The sequence below is a fragment of the Chenopodium quinoa genome, unplaced genomic scaffold (assembly GCF_001683475.1).
Source record: "Chenopodium quinoa cultivar QQ74 unplaced genomic scaffold, ASM168347v1, whole genome shotgun sequence".
NCBI classification, from domain to species: domain Eukaryota; kingdom Viridiplantae; phylum Streptophyta; class Magnoliopsida; order Caryophyllales; family Amaranthaceae; genus Chenopodium; species Chenopodium quinoa.
The window spans coordinates 1,691-23,995 of record NW_018743969.1 but is presented as its reverse complement, the minus strand read 5'-3'; the positions used below and the strand labels follow the sequence as shown (position 1 = coordinate 23,995).

The following is a 22,305-nucleotide window of genomic DNA, read 5'->3' as shown; positions in this document are numbered from 1 at the left end:
TACATTCCAAGTTCGAGGCAACGGTTGTCCGTCTGGTGTTTCCAGACGGTAGGTACCGTCCCTGACTTCCGCATAGATTCGGTAGGGTCCTTCCCAGTTGGGAGTTAGTTTGCCAGACTCGTTAGCCCTACCAACTGCTTCCATTTTTCTAAGTACAAAGTCCCCTACTTTGAGTGGACGCCTGTGCACTTTCTTGTTGTATGATCTAGTCATTCTCAGGCGGTAGATTTCATGGCGCAAAACAGCATTGCCCCTCTTTTCAGGAAGTGAGTCTAATGCCAGGCGCATAGCTTCCCAGTTTGCCTCTTCGTCATATAGCATTACTCGAAGAGTCGGCTCGTAGTGTTCTATTGGAAGAACAGCTTCTGCACCATAAGTTAGGAGGAATGGAGTTTCTCCAGTCGCCCCTTTTTCAGTCGTCCTAATGGCCCAAAGAACATGTGGTAGTTCATCTGCCCATAGGCCGCCTGCTCGTTCAATTTTTTTCTTGAGACCGTCTGAGATGATTTTATTAAAGGCTTCTACCTGGCCGTTTGCTTGTGGACGGCCGACAGATGCAAAGTAATGTCCAATTCCTTGGTCTCCCAACCAGCTTTTGAGAACAGGCGTCTCAAATTGGGGACCATTATCAAAAACCATAGACATGGGAACCCCGAACCGAGTGATGACGTTTTTCCAAATGAATGAAATTACATCTTTCGTCTTGATTCCCTTTACAGCCTCCGCCTCTACCCATTTAGTGAAGTAGTCAACGGCAACAAGTATATACCTTCTGCCGCCTGTAGCAGGCGTATATGGACCCAGAATGTCCATGCCCCACTTAGCAAACGGTAGTGGGCTGTGAATGGTAGTGAGGTCAGTAGCCGGACGGTGAATTAATTTGCCAAACCTTTGGCACTTGTCACATTTTTTCACCATCTCCATTGCATCTGCTTCCAAAGTAGGCCAAAAGTAGCCCTGCCGCCTTGCCCTTTGAGCAAGCATCCTACCACCTATATGGGAAGCACAGAAACCAGAGTGAAGATCATCTAGTATCTCTCGTCCCTTTTCAGGAGTAACACACTTTAAGAAGGGTTGAAGGTGCCCCCTCTTGTGCAGTTCCCCCTGTATCATTTCAAAACAGGAGGCTCGTTTTTTCAGTGATGCCGCCTGTTGAGGATCATCCGGCAGTGTACCGTTTGTCAGATATGCCCTGATTGAATCCATCCAGGTTGAGCTTCTGTCTAGAATTCCAATAGGATTTTCCTCGATGCTTCTCTTCTCCATTACTTCCCAAAACACAGTTCGAGGAGTATCGGAGGAGGCGGATGATGCTAATTTCGAGAGTGCATCTGCCTGGTTGTTTTCTGATCTCGGTACTTGGATCAGATGGAAATCCTCAAGGGAGCCGACTGCTTGTCGGACCGCCTGTAAATATTTGATCATGGCCGGATGTGTTGCTTCGTATTCGCCATTGTACTGACTCACTATCAGTTGTGAATCAGAACAGGCGTCTATTTTCCTTGCCCCGGCCGCCTTACACATGCGTATCCCGGCTAGTAAAGCTTCATATTCTGCCTCATTGTTTGAAGCCTGGAAACTGAAGCGTAGAGCATACTCGAACCTGTCGCCCTCTGGAGATTGACATACGACGCCTGCTCCACAACCGTTTGAAGTAGAGCTTCCGTCCACATATACCTTCCAGACTTGGTCTGGAACTTGAGAGTCAGGAGGACGAGTCATCTCTACAATAAAGTCAGCAAAGGCTTGCCCCTTCACTGCTTTTCTAGGCTCGAAAGTAACTTCGAGACTCTGCATTTCTATGGCCCATTTGATCATTCGTCCGGAGGACTCCATGGTGGTAAGGGGCCGTTTGATCGGTTGGTCGGTATACACGACGACTGCATGTGCCAGAAAGTAGGGCTTCAATTTTTTAACAGCCATGAAGAGTGCAAGACCAAATTTCTCCACTAGGGGATACCTCAACTCGGCATTTTTCAGTACGTGACTGACAAAGTAGACCGGAAGTTGACAGCCGTCCCTTTCAGCAAGGAGCACCGCGCTTAACGCATGATCAGAGACGGCCAGGTACATGTAGAGATTTTCTTTGGGCAAAGGGCTGACCAGCCTTGGCAAGGAATGCAAGTGAACCTTTAATTTCTGGAAGGCGGCCTCAGCATCCGGCCCCCATTCAAACCTTGCCTTTTTCTTAATTGCCTGGAAAAAGTATAGGCATTTGTCGCCTGATCGGCTTAGAAATCTTCCCAAGGCCGCCAGACAACCTGTTAACTTCTGAACCTCTCGGACGGTACGAGGCGACTGCATGTCAATGACCGCCTGTACCTTCTCAGGGTTCGCCTCTATTCCTCTCTGGTTGATAAGGAATCCGAGAAATTTCCCAGACTCAACTCCAAATACACATTTCTTGGGATTGAGCATGACATGGTGCCGCCTGAGTGTGGCGAAAGTTTCTCGGAGGTCCGTCAGATGATCTTTCTGAAGTTTAGTCTTAACAATCATATCATCAATGTATGCCTCGACGTTTCTCCCAATCTGATCAAAGAACACTGTGTTTATCATTCGTTGGAATGTAGCCGGGGCATTCTTAAGACCAAACGGCATGACCGTATAACAGTATAATCCCTGATCAGTGACGAAGGCCGTCTTCTCCTGATCTTTCTTCCACAAAGGAATTTGATGAAAACCAGAATAGGCGTCCATAAAACTCATCAAGGCATGGCCGGCTGTTGAGTCGACCAGGTTATCAATTTTGGGCAGAGGGTAACTGTCTTTGGGGCACGCCTTGTTCAAGTCTGTGTAGTCTACACACATTCGCCAGGTGCCATTCGGCTTTTTAACAAGTACCACATTTGCAACCCAATCTGGGAAGTAACATTGCCGAATGAACCCTGCATCAAGTAATTTTTTGACTTCGGCGGCGGCCGCCTGACCTCTTTCTTCACCATGGTTCCGCTTCTTTTGCCGTACCGGCTTCTTTTTCGGATCCACAGCGAGTTTGTGTACTGCCAGATCAGGACTAATGCCTGGCATTTCATGGACTTCAAATGCAAAGATGTCCTTGTATTCTTTCAACAGGTTGTGAAAGTCATCACCAAGGTTTCTCAGAGCAGTCGTCCCAACTTTGACTGTTCGGTCAGGGCGGGAGTCGTCTAATATCAGGTCCGTATGCTCACCAGCCGGCTGAGGGCGGAACTCATCCGGCCGGTCCTCTGCCAATGATTGCTATTTTCTTGCCTTTCTGGCGGACTCTGTCTGGGACGCCTTTCTTTTTCTGTCGCCTGTTTCTTGAACAGGCGCACTTTCCTTGACATTGTCAAGGTCTGTTTTTTCTCCACTTGAGCCAGTGGCCTTAGCAGTGGGTTTGACATCCGAGAGATAGCACTCTCGGGCCATCCTCTGATCTCCCCTTAGGGAGCCGACTGTTCCATTGTCCCTTTCAAACTTAAGCAGCATAAGTGACGGGATTATAACAGCCTTGGCACTATTCAGGGTTGGGCGACCCAGAATCATGTTGTAGGCAGAGAGTTCCTCTACAACTAGGAATCGGATTACCATGTGTCGTCCTTCCCCTTTTTCGCCCAGGCGGACGGGTAGATCAACTCGTCCCAGTGGGTGGACGACTCCTCCTCCAAACCCTATTAAAGGGTGGGAGGCCGGATGTATGCAGTCCGTCTGATATTTCAGTTTTGACAGACATTTGCTGCTGATGAGATCTGAAGAGCTCCCAGTATCTATGAGGATTCGACCAACTCTCTGGTTGGCCACTTTACATTCAATAACGAGAGGGTCGTCATGCGGCCCCCTTATTCCTCCTAGATCCTCTTCAGTGATGACAATCTCAGGAAATGTATATTTGGACGGTCGTTCTTGGTGAACGGAATTTACATCTAACCGCCTTATATTATCTTTGTTGCCCCTAATAGTGGGGCCGCCTCCTGAGAAGCCGCCTGCAATGGTGTAGACGACTGCATCATCTGTATCGGAACTGTCGGCCTGTTGATTCTTTTTGGCCGACTGCTTTTTTGAGGAAGTATTCCCCGTAGATTTCTTGACATAAGTGTCAAGATCACCTTGATCAGCCAAGCGGTCTAGGTACCGCATGAGACTAATGCAGTCGTTGGTGTGATGACCAATGTCATCATGATAAGCACAGATTTTGTCTTGGTTCCGGTTGCTCGCAGAACCCTTCATGGGGAGCGGTTTCTCAATTGAGAGCCGTCCCTTTATTTCTTTTAGGATAAACTGGTTATCCTTGTTAAACACATACTTTGGGGAGTATGGTTTGAATTCCTTTTTCTTCTTGGCCGGCTGTTTAGAGGAATCAGCCGCCCAGACCCCTTTTCTTTTTTCATCTTTGTTGGACGACTGTTTCTGTCGTCCTTCTCTATTGTCGAACCTCTTCCCGTCCGACTGTTTCATTGTACACAGATCAGTCGCCTGTATATAGGCTTCTGCTTCAATCAAGGCCTCTTGAAGAGTCGCCACCCTTTTTCGAACTAAATCAAATTTGAAGGTAGACCCGTCTTTGAGACCTCTAAAAAAGTCAGTATAAGCTACCTCATCCGGTAACCCTTGAATCTGTATTCTCATCAGGTTGAACCGCCTGATGTAGGAACGAAGCCCCTCCTTTTCACCCTGCTGAATTGTTCCCAAATCAAGGGTCGTTTTCTTCGCAGGGATGTTCATTGCAAAGTTGGAGGCAAATAAGTAAGCAAGCGTCCTGAAACTGTTTACACAACCAGTCGGCAGGTTGCCGAACCATTGCTGTGCAATTCCCTTGAGAGTTGCTGGGAAACACTTGCACCAAGTGGGATCATCCAACCCTTGAAGGTACATCAGGTTGGTGAATGCCATCAGATGGTCTTCCGGGTTAGTAGTGCCATCATAGGCGCCTACTAAAACATTTTTTACTTTGGCCGGCTGAGCGGCTTCAGTAATTTCCTTGGAGAAGGCCGACGGCTGTTCACCAAGTCTAAGCAGCCGTAGCTGCCAGTCCATAGGTTGGACGTTTTTTGCTGCAGGTCCACCAAATGGAGGTGGCTGCATAAAATATTGTTGTTGCGGCACAAATGGTAAATTTGGTACCGCCTGCGCACTATGAAAGCCAGACTGACGGGAGGTGCCGCCTGACTGACTCTCATGGTACGACTGAGTTGGCCTCATCGAGGCATTTTGCAAACTGTCCTGAAAATTTGAAGTAGAAGCCGACTCTGATAATCGGTCACTCTTCTTCTGCTCTAGCAGGTGCCGAGCATCTGTGAACGTTTGCTTTGACCCGTCCGCCTGAATATGACGAACCGGTTTCCTATTTCCCGTAGGATAACGGAGTTTTGTGAAATCAAGAGCAGACGGCTCCCGCTTCTTAGATTTAGGATGGGGAGTCGCCTCTCGCCCTTGAACTGGCTTCCTCTTCAGTGAAGTGGAAGGTTTTTTGGCCGCCTGCTCTTTGACTGAAGCAGGCGGTTTTTTGTTGATCAACTCTTGGATCTCTCCCTTGAATCCCCTCATGAAGGTCATGAGTTCGTTCCTTGTGATGGGAGCAGACCCATCAGTCGGCTGTTGCCGAGCAAGCGGTGCGCCTGCTGGCTCGCTTCCTGTTTGAAGATACTCCCGTTCCCTTATTTCAGTATGACGGGTACGGCGGGCCCTTAGGGTCCCGTCTGGAGCTGTATGAGTTTCAACTTCAAATTCACTTTCGGTATCATGGTCCGACTGAACTTGAGGGTCGTCTAGGGGACGCCTCTCTTCTGGGGTCGGTACAGACTTGGATGCCATCTCTGAAGTACTCTCCCCACAGACGGCGCCAGATGTTTCGGGGTTTTCTGATGTCCTGCGGGAGAGTTACAATTCCGAGACTGGAACCGGACGCCTGTACCTGCAAAATAACGGAGACTCCTGAGAGCTCCGCCTCCAACGGTCAAGTTAGTACCTAATTAAGGAGTAATTAATACAGAAATTAAAGTAATAAGGTCTCTCTAGGTGAGAGTATTTAATGTAGGCAATCTGCTTTGCTAGCGAGATCAGCCGGTTATTAGTGTGTTCCGTAATGTTTCTCCTCCGTTCCGTTAATTATTCGGTCCCCTGATTAATGAGGATTAATCGAGTATTTATAGCCTTGGGAAGCGTGCAACTCTCTAGGTTTAAGGTAAACCTAGGGCCGATCGGGCTTCTAGACTGAAATGGGCCTTGATGGCCGGTTGTCCCATTTGGCATGGGTGGACACGTGGCGTGTCTTAAGTGGTCCGTGGAGGACGCGTGGCGGAACCTGGTTGGTCCACTTGTCAAACGGCGCTTGGTGGATAAAAATCCCCTAATCACCTTTGACTCGTGCTTCGCTCTACTATGAGCACTTACTTGAACCCCGAAAATACGAGGTCTCCAACGGGATCGTACCCTCGAACCCGACCCGAGCGTCCTAAGTCTCGAAGGTTAGTCGAGACTCGGACAAATAAAACTATGAGTTTTACGAATCAAGGTTTACTCAAATCAAGAGTTGCCTTTAAATTCCACTCAAGGTTGTTCTTTCCCAAATACCCAAACTTTAGTATTTATAGGGAAATGAATCCTTGATCTTCATTTCCCAACCAATGTGGGAGAATGAATAATTTTGATAATTAATTTAATTCCAAAATAAATTAATAATCAAATCAATCACAATGCAACAAGTGTCAAGGGGAGAGAGAGAGTTAAGTGAGGACCAAGAGAGGTGGGGGGGACCACTGCCTTACTCCCCAAGGCTTTGCCCAAGCCTTGGTCCCCACCCTCAAAAAACCGGCATAGGGGATGTGCTGGCTGCCAGCTAGCACCAGCCAGCAGCCTTGCATCCCCAGCCAGGCAGTGCGTGCTAGTGTTGGGCGATGCTTGGCGCTAGTGCGTGCTAGTGCTAGGCGCTGGTGCGTGCTAGTGCTAGGCACTGCTAGCACGTTATGCTGGCGTTGGCCCTAGCACTCCCACGCATTGCCTCGCACATACTCGCATGCTACGCACAACCATGCCAGCCAGCCCCTCACGCACGCAAGGCCTAGAATGCGTGCTTCTAGCGAGCCACGCATGTTGGGCTTGGTGCTGGGCGATGGTGCACACGCACACGCACAGAGCGAGGATCGTGCTGCTGCTGCGATGCCCTCCACGCACACGCACACACGCACTCGCCTAGCCATGCGATAGTGATGTGCTTGTGCGAGGGGCCTGCGATGGTGCCTAGCACCCAGGCACGCATGCTGCGGTGCAGTGCCATGCGAAGGCACGCATATGCGCAGCCATGCTGTTGCGATGGTGCGATGGGCTAAGGCACAAGCACACGCACACACGCACAGGCCTAGCCATGCGATGGTGCTGTGCTTGTGCTACGACAGTGCCTAGGCTTGCGCCTAGCCATGCTAGGTGCATGTTAGCTCGAGTTAGCCTAGCGTTCACATGGCTAGGCCACTGTGATACTACGGCTACGCTCGAACTTGTTGCTTGTGATTTTGCGACGCTCGGTCTCGACGCCCTAGGCTCGATATCCGACGTCTGTATTCGTAAAACTCCGTCGACTCATTAAATCCTTCGGATTAATTCGTCGTCTCAGATCGGTTGTTCGATTGGGTTCGACCCGAAGGGTTCAGTTAAGATTAAGCTGTAATATCAATTGTACCTTAATATGACTGATCGGAAGCGGCCTCCACCTAGACATTCCGATCACTTGATCTTACGGAAAAATTAGCTCTGTAATTATTCTGAACCCTCTATCAGAATAATACACTTGTTGGAAGGAAACAATTCCTTTCAGTAAGGTGGATCCCGGTTCCACCTATTGTATTTTTTGTTCAAGGTTTTGTCAGGGCCGAAGACAATGAGGAAGGTGTTCCTCCAATCCTTCCATTTGTTCTCCTTTCCCCTGGTCATTAAATAGCCCTTGTGGCTAGAAATTTGACACCATCCGGTACCGCTTGTTTTGGGGGTCCGGCTAAGGTAATTCATGTGGGCGAACGCTTCAAAACTTGGTTCCACCCCATACATTTCACAGCCGGCCACATACCCCAATATATTAAACCAGGAGTTTAGGGAAAGCTGCCAAAGCCCAATCTAGTATCCATCCAGGATCCGTTCTACGGCCGGATGTAGAGGGAATCTAAGTACAGCTTTGATGGCCGCCTCATAGCAGCCGAAGCACTCGTCCCGGTAGCTGGACTCTTCAGGCCAGACTACCGTGTCCTCAGGGTCCAGGACCGAGAGCATGTAGCCATACCCCATTACATGGTTGGCCTGGAACGTTCCAATTCTCTCGGCCATGGCCTTCCGCCTGCCCTTTGGAACATGACATAGTAAGGACTGAATAACTCCCTCTGAGAGGTGGACGGTTCTGCCCAGTCGTCACCCTTCTCAGCAGCATGAGACTCTCTCGCTATATGTAGCCGAGAGTGTCTCTCCTCTGAATCAAGAGAATGCCGACTAGAGGAGCTGGATTCAGAGTCACTTGAACTCTCGGACTGTGCAGGCTCCTGTCCAGACATATCAACAAGGATAGGAGTGGCCGCCTGAACCTCCTTAGATTTTCCCAAGATTGAATCACTTAGAGTGCTTGGGGCACCAGGCGACCGGTCCGAGAGTTCACTCATGGGAATATAGAAGGAGGAGTCGTCCGAATTGGTAACTCTGGTCATCCTCTTAGTTATGGCCATGGTGTCCTGCACAGACACAGCGACAGTCGGACTTGGAACACATGGCAAAGATGGGTCCAGAAAGGGGTAGGCGACACTCCTAGTCCTAGACTCAGCCGTCCTCGGTGACCGGCTGATCACTAACTTAGGTCGTGCCGGGTGCTTTTGGGATACCATTTTTAAAAGAAAGTAAAGAAACACAAGTTACAAAAGGAAAACAGACGGTTACCTGAAGTGCAGTCAGTCCGGTAAAAGCAGCCGGTCACTACAAACAGTCGGCTAGTATAAGCAATCGGTTGATTATCAGTCGTCCAGAAGTCTCAGAGCATAAGTTCAAGGGTTCGAGTTCTCTTGCAAAGTTCACAAATGTGAACAAGAGACTTTAGTCAAACGCCCTTATATAGGGCTATCCCAGAATTTGAAGGGTCACATCCAAAATTCAAAAAAATAGGCGGGAAAAAACAGACAGCCTATTACAAGCCGACATCTGTCGCAGGCTGTCGCCTGATTACGGGCCGACACCTGTCACAGGTGTCACGTGACGAGCCACGTGACCCTGTGAGGGGAAAATGTTTAGGGGATTTTTTCCCCGCCACGTGGACCAATCAGCACCTGCCACGTGTCAGCCACGTGGACCAATTAGGGACTGCCACGTGTCATACTCCAGGAGGTCCAACATGGACCAATCAAGCCATGCCACGTGGCACATAGACTGCCAACCTGGAAAACGGCCAACAAGGTCCGAATCCCAAGGCAAGCCCAATCAGTCCTAGGTTTTCCATTTAACCTAGTATTGGGCACGTACTTCGAGGCTATATAAACAGATAATTAGCCTCCATTAAAGAGTTTTGAATTAACTCATTCAGAGATTACCACACGTGCATACTAATTGCTAGACCTTACTTAGCATTAATTGCACTCCTTCCAAAGTTGCCCACGCAACTAGCCTGATCACTCCTCTCTTCGGAGAAACCAGATCACCTTTACTTTCCGCACTTTTTACTCCTAAACACGTTCTAACTTGATCGTCGGAGGCGGAGCTCCTACCAACCGGAGTTTCCTATGTTTTGCAGGTACAGGCGCACGGATCTAGTCCTGGAATTGTAACTCTCCCGTAGGACATCAAAAAACCCCGAAACAACAGTCATAATTTTTTAAACCCAACGTTGTACAAAAATCCACGAACACCACAGTTCTTTGTTTGGACTATTTTCCAAACTAAGCTTTATTACCAAAGTATTTTGCAAAGTGGACTCGTGACAAAACTATTTACCAAACTAAGCTTTCAGGGTAAAACGCTGTCTTGGACAACATTTTACACCCTGGTTTTTTTTTTAAAAATATTCAACGAGTAAAACGCTGTCTGAGACAGCGTTTAACATGTTGACTTTTTTTTAAAAAAAAAAAATTTGCAATTTTTGATTTTAGAATAGAAAAAAAAATTACACTAAAAACGCTGACTGAGTCAGCGTTTTTAGTTAATTTTTTTTTTTTTAAAAAAACTGTTAATTTCATATCTTAAAAATTGTTAATTTTTATTTTTTTTTAATTATAAAATCTGAAATTAAGAATTTAAATAAAAAATAAAAATAAAAATAAAAACTAAAAACTAAAAACGCTGACTCAGTCAGCATTTTTGGTGTAATTTTTTTATTTTTTTATTTTAAAATCTGAAATTAACAATTAAAAAAAAAAAATTAACTAAATACGCTGATTGAGTTTGCGTTTTTTGTGTAATTTTTTTTCTTTTTTCTAAATCTGAAATTAACAATTACGAAATTTTTTTGTAAAAAAAAAAAAGTCAACATGTCTCCGACAGCGTTTTACTCGTTGAATATTTTTTTAAACAAACCAGGGTATAAAACGTTGTTCGAGACAGTGTTTTACCCTGAAAGATTAGTTTGATAAATAATTTTTCCACGAGTCCACTTTGCAAAATACTTTGATAATAAAACTTAGTTTGAAAAAAAAAAATCCTCTTTGTTTAATCCAACAATAATACCATTGAGTACATCCATAAGCTCTGACTAACGATTCCTTGATCACCAATAATTACACCGAACCCTTTACACAATCCCACTTTCACTATCTAATCCAACGGTCACAAAACGCCCGGGAAACCATCATAAACTAACGACTAGTCTTTCCCCACAACCCAAAGCTGTGCCGTTTTAGGTTCAAACTTCTTTCTCCCATTTTTCTTTTTCTTTTAATTTTAATTTAAAAAAAAGTGTTAACTTTAACGTCCATTAAATTATAGGGTTTCTAAAAACTTAAATTACAACTCACGAATCTCTTTCTAACGGCATTAAACGGCAACGTCGGTGATCTTATATTCGTTATATTTCTCTCATTTGCTTTTTTTTTTTCTTTTTTTTTTAAAAAAAAAATTGTTTTTTTAACGTCTTTCTGAAAGCCCTTCTCTTTCTCTCTCTACATTGAACGGGCAAACCGCTCTCTTTCTCTCTCTAGAATCTGCTGTTGTTGTTTCCAACGGCAACCTAAATTTTCCTTTTTTGCAATGATTCCCGCCAGTTTTTAAGGTTTGTTTTTATTAATTTGATTTTAAATTATACGTTTTTTGTTTTATAATTTTGATGATTTTCTTCTTATTTTCTTGAATTTGATTTTTTGATTGGAATTTAATAAGTTGTGTAATTGATTTTTTTTTTTTCGTTTTCTTTGATGAATTTGTGAATTTATTGTTAATTTTTGCTTGGTTTGTTGTATTGATCTGATAATTGAAGGTAAGATCCGTGTTTTGTTTATGCTGATTATGTACAGTTAGTTGAGATTCATAAGAATTTGATTTTAGGGTTTATGATTTTGATTTAGTGACTTATTTTTGGATTTTTGCTGATTTTATGTGTTTTTAATGAGTGTATTGGTTTTTTGGCAATTAGGTTGGTGATTGTGATTAGGATGTGTGATTTAGTGAATTGTATTATTAGAGTTGGAGATGGCAGAAGGTGATTTGAAAGCGGAAGAGTGTTGTTTGGAGAATAAACAATCAGCTGCTGCTTCGAGCTCGTCAGTTTCCGAGGAAGAGGGTAGTGCTAGTGTTAGTCTCAAGTCTTCGGGCATTTGTAGCCCGGTTGCCACTTCGCCTTCTCATAGGTATCGGAAGCTCAACTCTCTCCACTTTCGTGTTTCGTTGACATAAACTTTATGAATTCACTTATGTTTGTGTGGTGCCTTATATGCCTAGAGCAATCTGATTCTTTTCTTTTCTTTTTTTTTTTTAATTCTCAAATATTGTACTGTTATACCCAAGGTATTTTAAATTATGATGCTTTTTGGTAATCTTGTTCGGTGACACAACTTTGAATGAGGCGGAACTTAGTAAATTACAATGTACAATGTTAAGATGTATGCTATCGTGGAGTTTGTGTGGTGCCTTATATGCCTAGAGCAATCTGATTCTTTTCTTTTCTTTTTTTTTTTTTTAATTCTCAAATATTGTACTGTTATACCCAAGGTATTCGAGTGAAATTGTGATGCTTTTTGGTAATCTTGTTCGGTGACACAACTTTGAATGAGGCGGAACTTAGTAAATTACAATGTACAATGTTAAAATGTATGCTATCGTGGAGTTTGTGTGGTGCCTTATATGCCTAGAGCAATCTGATTCTTTTCTTTTCTTTTTTTTTTTTTTAATTCTCAAATATTGTACTGTTATACCCAAGGTATTCGAGTGAAATTGTGATGCTTTTTGGTAATCTTGTTCGGTGACACAACTTTGAATGAGGCGGAACTTAGTAAATTACAATGTACAATGTTAAGATGTATGCTATCGTGGAGTGGTGGGATGGATGATGCTGAGCTTTATGCTTACTAGTGTAGAACTTATAAAAGTTCATATTTTGAATATTCATATATTGAGATGAGTATAAAAAGTTTCTACATGACTATAATTTTCCTCCATATAAATTGTAAAGGATGGTTAAAGTGAACTTTGTTAATGGTGCCAAATTTCAAACTGTAGCTATTTTATTGAAACAGAGAGAGTATTCCACAATAATTGTTTTCATGTTTGAAGATTACTAGAGGTCTTCTTGGTAACACTTTTTATAGTGGACAATATAAAGAGAATATTGCTTAAGTGTAGCGTTCTCTTTTATCATTTCACATTTTAATGTCCCAGATTCTGTTAAAGAATTGTCTTCAAATCATACTCTATGAATCAAGGGATTAAATGTCATAGTCTGGTGTGTGTAAGCAGTATGCTTTGTGTATGTTCCCTTTCTAATGCTTCTTAGCATTTTCACACTTGAGGCACTATCTCTATCTACATGTACAAGTGACTTTTGACTGATGCAATTTTTTTTATGTAGTCTGATTTGTCAGCAAATTTTTCTTTGTAGGAGGACTACAGGACCAATTAGGCGAGCAAAGGGTGGTTGGACACCAGAAGAGGTTAGTATTAAAGATAATATTTCTACCGAAACAGGGAATGTGATTTTTTTTTTTTTAATTTTTTTTTAAGCTTAAAAATGTGGGTATATACACTTTGACAACTCTTCAATTCCCACCAGCCTTTCTCTGGATTTCTGTATTGTCATTGTGTCTATTTCTTGCACTTTATTTGCTGGCTAATAAAGGAAAGTGCTATATGTAGGACGAAACATTACGAAATGCAGTTGCAACTTTCAAAGGAAAGAGTTGGAAAAAAATAGGTTTGTTTCCTTACATGTTTTACAGTTTGATAATTTACACCATTTTTACATATGATTTCCTCCTTCACTACTTTACTGAAATTGGGGCTCTTTCATTGGAAACATAAATGGTATGAGTTCGAATTATAGCAAACCTACATAGTGTTTGGTTGAATCTTTGCAAAACTGATGCTTATGCGGTCCATGCCAAAAAAAAAAAAAAGAAAAAAAGAAAAAACTCAGTTGGCATTGGGTTGCCATATTATAGTGCAAGAAGGTTGGTCTTGCTCATTTCCTGTCATATGATATGAGGAAAAAAAAGCTCAGTGGGAGAGAATCTATTGTCTGCCTCGTGTGATACTAACCACCACCCTCACCCTAATTTTTATGTCCACAACCCCACCTTAGAACATAAAAAGAAGTTTCATAGTTTAATTGAACTACACAATATAGTGGAAATTTTCCAATTCATAGTTCACATCATGATGTTTAACCTGCCAAGGTGCCATAGTATGCGACATATATACCAGTATGAGGTTTAGAATTTTCTTATATGCCAAGGTACTTCTTTGAGGTGGATGAGCATTGGGTTAACATTGAGAATATGAGGGGGGGTTTTCTTGTTTACTTGTGTCACACATAATCATTTTCTTGTTTATACAAAAAATGAGCAAATGTATGCCATTGTAGAGAATTTCCAGGGTTAAACAAAACATTGTTGTTCTTTTTTTTAATCAACTTCAAATTGCATTTGAATTGTAAAATTTAACTCTTTCCTTATACATTGTCGTTTGTATTGTAGATAGATTTTCATTGTCTTCTTCAAGCATAAAAGTAAGTAAAGCATGGCCAATTAAGAGTCTTTTTAAGCATCAAGAAATTTGCAATGCTGATAATTTCTCAATTGTCAATTTTTAATTGCATAAAACTATAGAATTGCTTATCCAATTCTTAGTGTTAGTCTTCAGTTTTGACGTGTATATGTTAATGGATGAAATTAGTCAGATAATGGAAGTTTATGTAGAATTAATGCATTTCACTGATATATGCTACAATGTTCAAATATGCAGCCGAGTTCTTCCCAGATAGATCAGAAGTACAATGTCTGCACAGATGGCAGAAAGTTCTTAATCCTGAGCTTGTAAAAGGACCATGGACTCAAGAGGTCAGATGTCACCTTATCATTTTTATATAATGTTTGTTAGGGTTCTTATAAGTATTGTATTGCTCTTTTTCAATTGTAGGAGGATAAAATAATTTTTTAATGTTCATTGGGTTTCTTATAAGTATTGCTTTACCCTTTTTTTAATTGCAGGAGGATGAAACAATTATTGAGTTAGTGGCAAGATATGGCCCTACAAAGTGGTCTGTGATTGCCAAGTCTTTACCTGGGCGTATTGGAAAGCAATGCCGAGAACGGTAAGCTTACAAACAAACTATACTATTTTGGTTTCAGGATCCATTTATGAATTGTTGTGAAGTTGGTGGCGGAAAAATGTACAACTGTATTCATATTCATTAACACCCCCTTCATCCAACATAAACTTGGTGATACTTGTGACCATTGGATCAACCCGTTAATGCCCATTTTGCTGGACTTCCCAAAAGTTTCCAAATGCTAAAAGAAGAAACCTAGGCAAACATGGTGATTTACAAAGTTTGTTGTAGGACAAACTCTAGGTTTAGCATCTCAAGGATTATTTGACCATTAGATACTCATTTCTTTTATCAATTACTAGAATGTATCTGTAAATGCAAGGGATATACTTTACGGAAAAATACAACATAGAAAGACGGTCACTTCTTTGTTAATTGAGAAAGTTTAAAATAGGTAGTTATTGGTAAAAAAAATAATAAAAAAAAACCTAAATCATAAATTATATTGCGTATAAATTGAGGATTGCTTTTGAAGGTTGTGGTTGAAAGTTGACAAAAGACATTTTTTTTTTATATAATGTAAATTATATAATGTAAATTACCATTGTATTTCTTCCACTATCTAGCAAATAGGTTAGGCGGTTAGTTGTAATTCTTTTTATTTTATTAATTTATTAAGTAACTTGCATTTGAAAAGTTATTTAGGCAGGAATGAATGATGTCTCTCCAAGAGATTTTAACTCCCAGAGATTTTAATTATAGCATAGAATAGATAGATGTATAAACATTCCTCACTTTTTTTTTTCTTTTTTGAATAAAGGTCAACATTAAAAATAGGCCAAAATAATGTAAAATTGTATTTATATCTCAAAAGCAGTTAAAATTTTTGTGGCCAAACTAAAGTGTTTCTGTAAAACCCTATAAGCTAGCTTAAAGAGTAGAGGGGCCCATAAATATATATTGGTTCTACATAAGCCCATATAAAGCCTGAAATTCGAATCTCGTGTTAAGATCATAACAATTCACAACTTTCTAGATTTCATAGCTTATACCATAAGAAGTTAGCTTTAGAAGTTTATTCCCTTTTGTGTGTCCAATCATTAGGACTTATAGTCTTAGATGGAGATTTGAAGCGTGGTTGTCAATTGCTATTTTAATATAAAAGTAGATGTGATGAGAGGTATTAGTGTATTATTTTTAATTAAATGAAACTGTAACCCTAAGTTCTAGTGGTGGGAAGTGAGTTAATGGCACCTAAATGTTTTTGTTGTTATTTTTTAGAAACTTGACAACTAGTTTTGAACATCTAAAATTTAATTGATACAGACGAAAATGGAATAATTTGACTCTCGTTGGCTATTCTCATGGGGGCTTAAATAGACGTATATTAAGTTATAAAACTTTACATAATCTTGGAATTCAAGTCTCTTGTGGTGGGATGGTAATTTCGCAACATCAAACGAGATCATAGATAGGAGCCTGGCCTTGGACTTAGGAAGTCAATATATGAGTCACATGTTAATTTAAGGCCGTCAGACCGATGTAATCTCTTTCATCCTTGAAGTTGGGTTTAGGGCATTGGTTTCAAGAGTCATATATCACTTTTCTGCTGTTGTCCTTTCCCCTCTCGTGGTCAGTGAACTGATGTTTTATTTATTCGTAGGTGGCACAATCATTTGAATCCAGATATAAAGAAGGATGCTTGGACATTGGATGAAGAGCTAGCTCTTATGAATGCACATCGTATATACGGGAACAAATGGGCAGAAATAGCCAAGTATTTACCTGGAAGGTGAGTAAAGATTTTTGCTTTCTTTAAAGGTGACTTTATATACATAACTTTTGAGTGTTTATTGAGTAATTGGAATGGTTCTTTATTTGAACTTCTGAGATACTTACTTTGCAATAAGTGTCATTTTAGTCTTTACTTGTATCCATTCTATTTTGACAAAAAAATTGAGGTCATATTCCGATTTTTACTTGTATTCATTCTATTTTAACAAAAATTGAGAATCATATTCCGATTTCAAAAGCAGATACAACACTTAGGCCTGAAGTTTAAAATAATTTTGATTTATTTTTGCTAAAATTAAATTTTTTTTTTTTTTTTACTTATTATAACTTAGTTTTAACTATTTCACTTGTTCTTTGAAGTTATTAATTTTTACTGGTTAAAACCGAGTTTTACAGAAATTAACTTATTATTGTTGAACTTAACTTATTTTACTGTACTTGTCTTATTTTTTACTGAACTTATCTTATATTTGGTTTAACTTAACTTATATTTACTAAATATTACTTCCTCCGTTCCCCTAATATTGCAACAATTACCAATTTAAGATCTTTAACAAATATTGCAACATTACCATATTTGTACATGCTTTCTCTCTATCTCTCTCCTCATCACATGGATCTCTATCTTTATTTTTCTCTATATCTCTCCTCATCTTAAATTCCGTGTCTTCCCCCCTTGTTGTAATATTATTGGAAAGGAGGAAGTATGCTTTTAAGGTGAAGGGGCCTTACTTAGAAGTGGAGGGAATTTTTTTCCCGGAGAAAAACTACTTCAAGAAAGGGATCCAACCAATGGCAGAAATGTCTTTGATTATGGCTGAGTTTTTTTATAACATTTATCACATATGTTTATTGCCAAATCTTGTGTCATGAATACTTTTTTTTTTTTTGCACCTTTTAGCCAAGGTTAACAAAAATATTTCCAACTACGGGGCATGTACATTGGACAATATTAATTGCAACTATGAGAATTGCATGTCGTAGTTGGTCCAATTATCTAGTTCGGTTTAACCATGTGTAATTTATATGTTGGGATTCTTATTGTATAATGATGCATAGTTGGAATTATTCATATTAACATTATGAGAAGCTTGTTAAAAGAGAACATTTGAAGTGCTCTGTTTGGAACATGAGGGAACTAGATAATTGGTTGCGAGCTGGCTTGATATGGAATACTAGTGATAGAGTAAAAACCTTAACCTTCCTGCTCTATATGGGCTGGTTACTCGAGAAAAAAAAAAAAAAATCCTACTTTATAGTTTGCCTCCTCTTTAACTACTAAGCTTAGGGAAATTGCATGGTTATAGGCTTGTGACTCGATAAAAAATCTGTCTACTTTACTGTTTGCCCCTCTCTCTAACCACAGGTTATGGAAACAAGCAAGCATGGCTTTTAACTTTTTCTTGGTGACTGCTGGTATGAGTCAGACATTGCCACCACAGTTTATAGAAATAAGCATGGCTTTTTAACTCTTTCGGGTGACTGGTGGTATGAGTCAGATATTGTCAACCTATAATTGCAGATATAAGGTGCTAACCAGACTCTAATTGGACGTCTCTAGGGATTTAATCATAGGCCTAGGTTGGAAATATGTCTTGTATTGGACACACTTTTTCTGGCTTATATCTTTGCTTTATCTTAAACCTTAATGGCCCATTTGGTTGTTGATAATAAATGGTGATAATGTTAATGATTTTATAAGAAGCTTTGTGAAGAAGATTTCGTGCAATATGGTGATAATGCTAGTCCCTCCTCAAACCTTATTTTTTACAATTTTCATCACCGCTCATTACCAGTTTAGAGCTGGTAAGGTTAATTTTTAAAGATTTTGTGGGTGGAGTTCTGTTGACATGATTATGACCATAGATTTTCTTTAATGTTTGATATGGAATATTGCAGCTCCTTGAATGTTTTCGAGCAGTATAGATTGTTACGGATAGCATCAACTTGCCATTGTAAATACTTAGAAGCACATAGAGTTCAGATCCAATGCATATGGTTCATGTTAGAATATATGGGAATATATTCTTATGTATATACTAGGAGATAAATAAGAAGAAGATATATACACCTAACTAACTAATATATACATAAAAAAAATTTCCCATATATTCTAACAGTTCAGCTCTTTGTTTGCCATCCTGTGATGCCTATACATGTTAATGGGAAATGATCTGCTAGTCCTGTGGCCTCATACATAGTGGAGGTAATGCCAGTGAATCCGATTGACAAAAACTGTCTCTAGAGATTTTGTTTTGTTTTACCTTCAACTATTCAGCCTCTGACAAGGACCCTAGTGCTAAAAAACACGGCTGAACCATGGTTTTTGGACATTGAATACTTTTTCAATCCTTAAGATTGATCAATTTGCCATTCAGCCTTCTTGGAAATCTGTCCCTGACAAAGTACAAGGAGACTTGACTGCACCCTCTTCCCCCTACAGTGATTCTTGCTCAGTCTACTTCAGACTAATACATAAGATCACAATATGTTAATGTATGGTGATTATCATTGGACATAACTTGTCAATCCCTGAGAATAATCTCACAATGATGTGGCTCAGTCTACATTAAATTAGACTGTAGCCCTGGATATGATAGACCGTGTATGGAAACCTGATTTGCTTTTACCTTTTCTTTGCACGTCAAAGTTCAAGATCTGAAGCTGAAGAAATAGGTTGATTCCTTGACAAAGATTGTACGCTTTTTGTGGGTCGACTGAATTGATCTAAACAGCCTACTCAGAATTATACTGTAGCCTAGGCTGTTAAAACTTGTTGTCGTTTCTCTTGTTGGAATTTTATAAACTGTATTTTCATTTTGACATTTTGAGTTGCCTGTAACATCATATTTCTGCTTTTTCTTTGTTATAGGACCGATAATGCAATAAAAAATCACTGGAACAGTTCCTTGAAGAAGAAGCTAGATTTTTATTTGGCCACTGGTAAACTCCCACCTGTTGCAAAGAATAATCTCCAAAATAATGCACGGGATATAGAAATACCCACTTCCAATGAGAAATTGATGGTTGGTTCAAATAAGGAATCCGATTCATCTGCTCAGACTTCTTCAGGTGCTACAGACCATGTACCAGAAGACACAAATATCAAGTTGAATATGGCTAGCAGTCTTCAAGAAATGGGTCCATCCAGCTGTCCTGCTGATGAGACTGCTGACTCTGATGTCGTGGAGCGATCATCTTATATATTCAGCTGTAAAAATATACACTCTTTACCATTACCATCACCTGATAAATGCAGAAGTGTTGATGTGATTGGTCAAAACGAAGATGCTGCTACTCCTCTTCAGCCTGTAAATCCAACTTATGGGTCACTGTACTATAAACCACCACAGTACGAAACTTGTAGTCCATCAGAATCAAACTTGACCAACAGTTGCACACAATCTGATTGCAGCCCAGCACCACTCACATCACGCACAGGCTTCTTCACTCCACCTAGTGTGAAGAGCAATGGTGTTTCTGTTCATAGCCCAGAATCTATATTGAAAATTGCAGCTATGACATTTCCTAATACTCCTTCCATAATGAGAAAGAGAAAGGTACAATTTCAAACCCTTCAAACCCAAAAGAATGGAAAATATGATGAAGCTTCCTGCAAAGATAGGTGCTTATCTTCAATTGAGCAGCGAAGTGCAATACATCAATCTATGAATCAGGATGGAAGCTTAATTCCCACTCCTCCATCTCATTCCTCTGTTGTGAATGAATTTTGCAATGGAAAGCCTTTTAATGCATCTCCGCCATATCGGTTAAGAACAAAACGCACAGCTATTATCAAGTCTGTGGAGAAACAGCTGGAATTCACATTGGACAAAGAGAAAGAAGGTGACACGAAATCGTTAGAATTGCAGTTCAGAGGCAACTCTCCTCTCAGGGAAGGCATATCGCATACAAAGATGGGGGTGACCTAGTGGTTGGTAAGTGTTCTTTACCAAAGTTTAGTTACCACACAAATTAATGTAAAAAGTTTTTAGCACCTTCTTTTATTTCCATCCTTTGGGCTTAATTTCATGCTTCATACTCATAATATGGTAGAAAATCATGATTTTGTGGTCTTACCTGATCAAAGCTCAAATTTATGACAAGCTTGAAGTGTTAAATTTTCGACAGTGTTGGTTGTGCAGCTTTTTGAGCCCTTAATTTTTTTCTTACATTTTTTTTTTAAAATAATATTTTTCTTACATTATGGCTTAGTTTTCTTGAATTCAACTAAGCTATTTCAAAGGAAGTTAGCTTTTAGTGGTTTTTCGATAGAAATAGCACAAAAAGCAAGAGGGAACAGGAAGATAGAGGGGGGAGGGATGGAGGGAAGATAATAGTGGCATCACTTGAGAAGATATAGAGCATGTTTGGTTGGAGTGTTTTTTCATTGGAAACGGATTCAAATAAACCATTACCGTTACCAAGTGTTTGGTTGGAAGGTTTGGAAAACAATTACCGTTAGGGGTGATGGTTTCCACCCATTTGTTACCTCTCTAAAACCTAAGGTAACAATTACCCTTACTCTCATCAAACAAAAATAAAGGAAGATAGGTTTAAGTGATTCTTTCCATGATTAAACCAAACAAATGAAAAGGTAAGAGTTAAATAATTCCTTTCCTTTTCATCAATCATACCAAACGCCCCCATAATGGTTTTAATTTTCACCTCTTGATAAATCAAACAAAAAGTAATTAGGAGATTTAGAGATGATGTGGGTGGTTATCATACATCAAGCATTATGCAATATATGATTTGATTGTCCCCAAGTCTTTTTGGTGTGGGATAAGTGTGTTCAAAATGCAAATTATTGGATTGATCTTCTGGTCGTCAATTTTTCTGTTATTTGTCTGTTACTGCCTACTGTATATATTATTATGGTGTAATATTGACGTATAACTTCCCTGAAAATACTGTTTGCCTACGTTTCAGGTATAGAAATTGAAGAGAGCATCATACCCCTCATGAGCCCATCTCTGAGAAAATTAGGAGATGGTGTTTTGTTAATCGCGTCTCGAAGAACAGAGAGGATCAGGCATATCTGAGGGAACCAAGCTTCGTAAAAAAGATGATTTGCGCAGGAGTTGTGTACATTAAAGCCGATAATCAGCTTACAACAATGGCTCAATTGTTTATACCAATAGACGTTTCCAAAGCTAAAAGTGACTCAGTGTCCATGGAATTTGCTGTTGGTTTGTACCTCATTATTTTGTTGGTGATTATTGTCGAAAACATTGATCCAAGATGAGAAAGGCTTTCAACAACTTAGGCTGTGTTCGTCCTCACTAACAACAGGCACTTCATACTAACATTTAGGTCGAAAATTTAGATTGGATACAAAGTACTATAGAAATAATTGAAAAGCCTAATTTATCATTTTTCTTTTAGAACATTTAATAAATTGTAACGTCAATGTAATTGGTCAATAGCTACGTTTATTTGCTCTTGTTATAAATAAAATAAATAGAAAAAATTGTCATTTACTCACCGTTTTTTACATCGCACTTTTTCTTTCTTTTTTTTTTTTTTTTTTTTTTTTTGCTCACGAGGGGGTAGGTCCCTTTTACATTGCACTTGCTAACCTTAAATTAAAATTTGGTAATGCTAATTTAGCCATTTAGGTCTACCTTGCAATGACAAATTGACAATTGACATCATAATAGAATTTAATGTTTACTTTATTATATGAAGAGGTGTAAATAAATTCTAATAAATGTTGATGTTATATTAGTGTTTATGTATAAGTTGTGTAAAACCTTGAAAAAAATACGAAATATTTCTAATTTTGTATTCATAATAATTATATGTAAGAAAATCTCTTTTCATAACTATGTCTT

At 40.0% G+C, this 22,305-nt stretch overlaps 1 protein-coding gene across 1 annotated transcript; it reads left to right on the top strand.

Moving 5' to 3' along the window:
- Window positions 1–11,021: 11,021 nt before the first annotated feature.
- On the top strand, window positions 11,022–21,921 carry LOC110689589 (transcription factor MYB3R-3-like). Its single transcript, XM_021866351.1, has 9 exons — window positions 11,022–11,185; window positions 11,546–11,759; window positions 13,007–13,058; window positions 13,261–13,318; window positions 14,368–14,462; window positions 14,613–14,716; window positions 16,338–16,466; window positions 19,341–20,406; window positions 21,401–21,921. The coding sequence occupies exons 2-8, from the start codon at window positions 11,602–11,604 to the stop codon at window positions 20,398–20,400; spliced, it is 1,656 nt and encodes a 551-aa protein (XP_021722043.1). The 5' UTR covers window positions 11,022–11,185; window positions 11,546–11,601; the 3' UTR covers window positions 20,401–20,406; window positions 21,401–21,921.
- The last annotated feature ends 384 nt before the right edge of the window (window positions 21,922–22,305 follow it).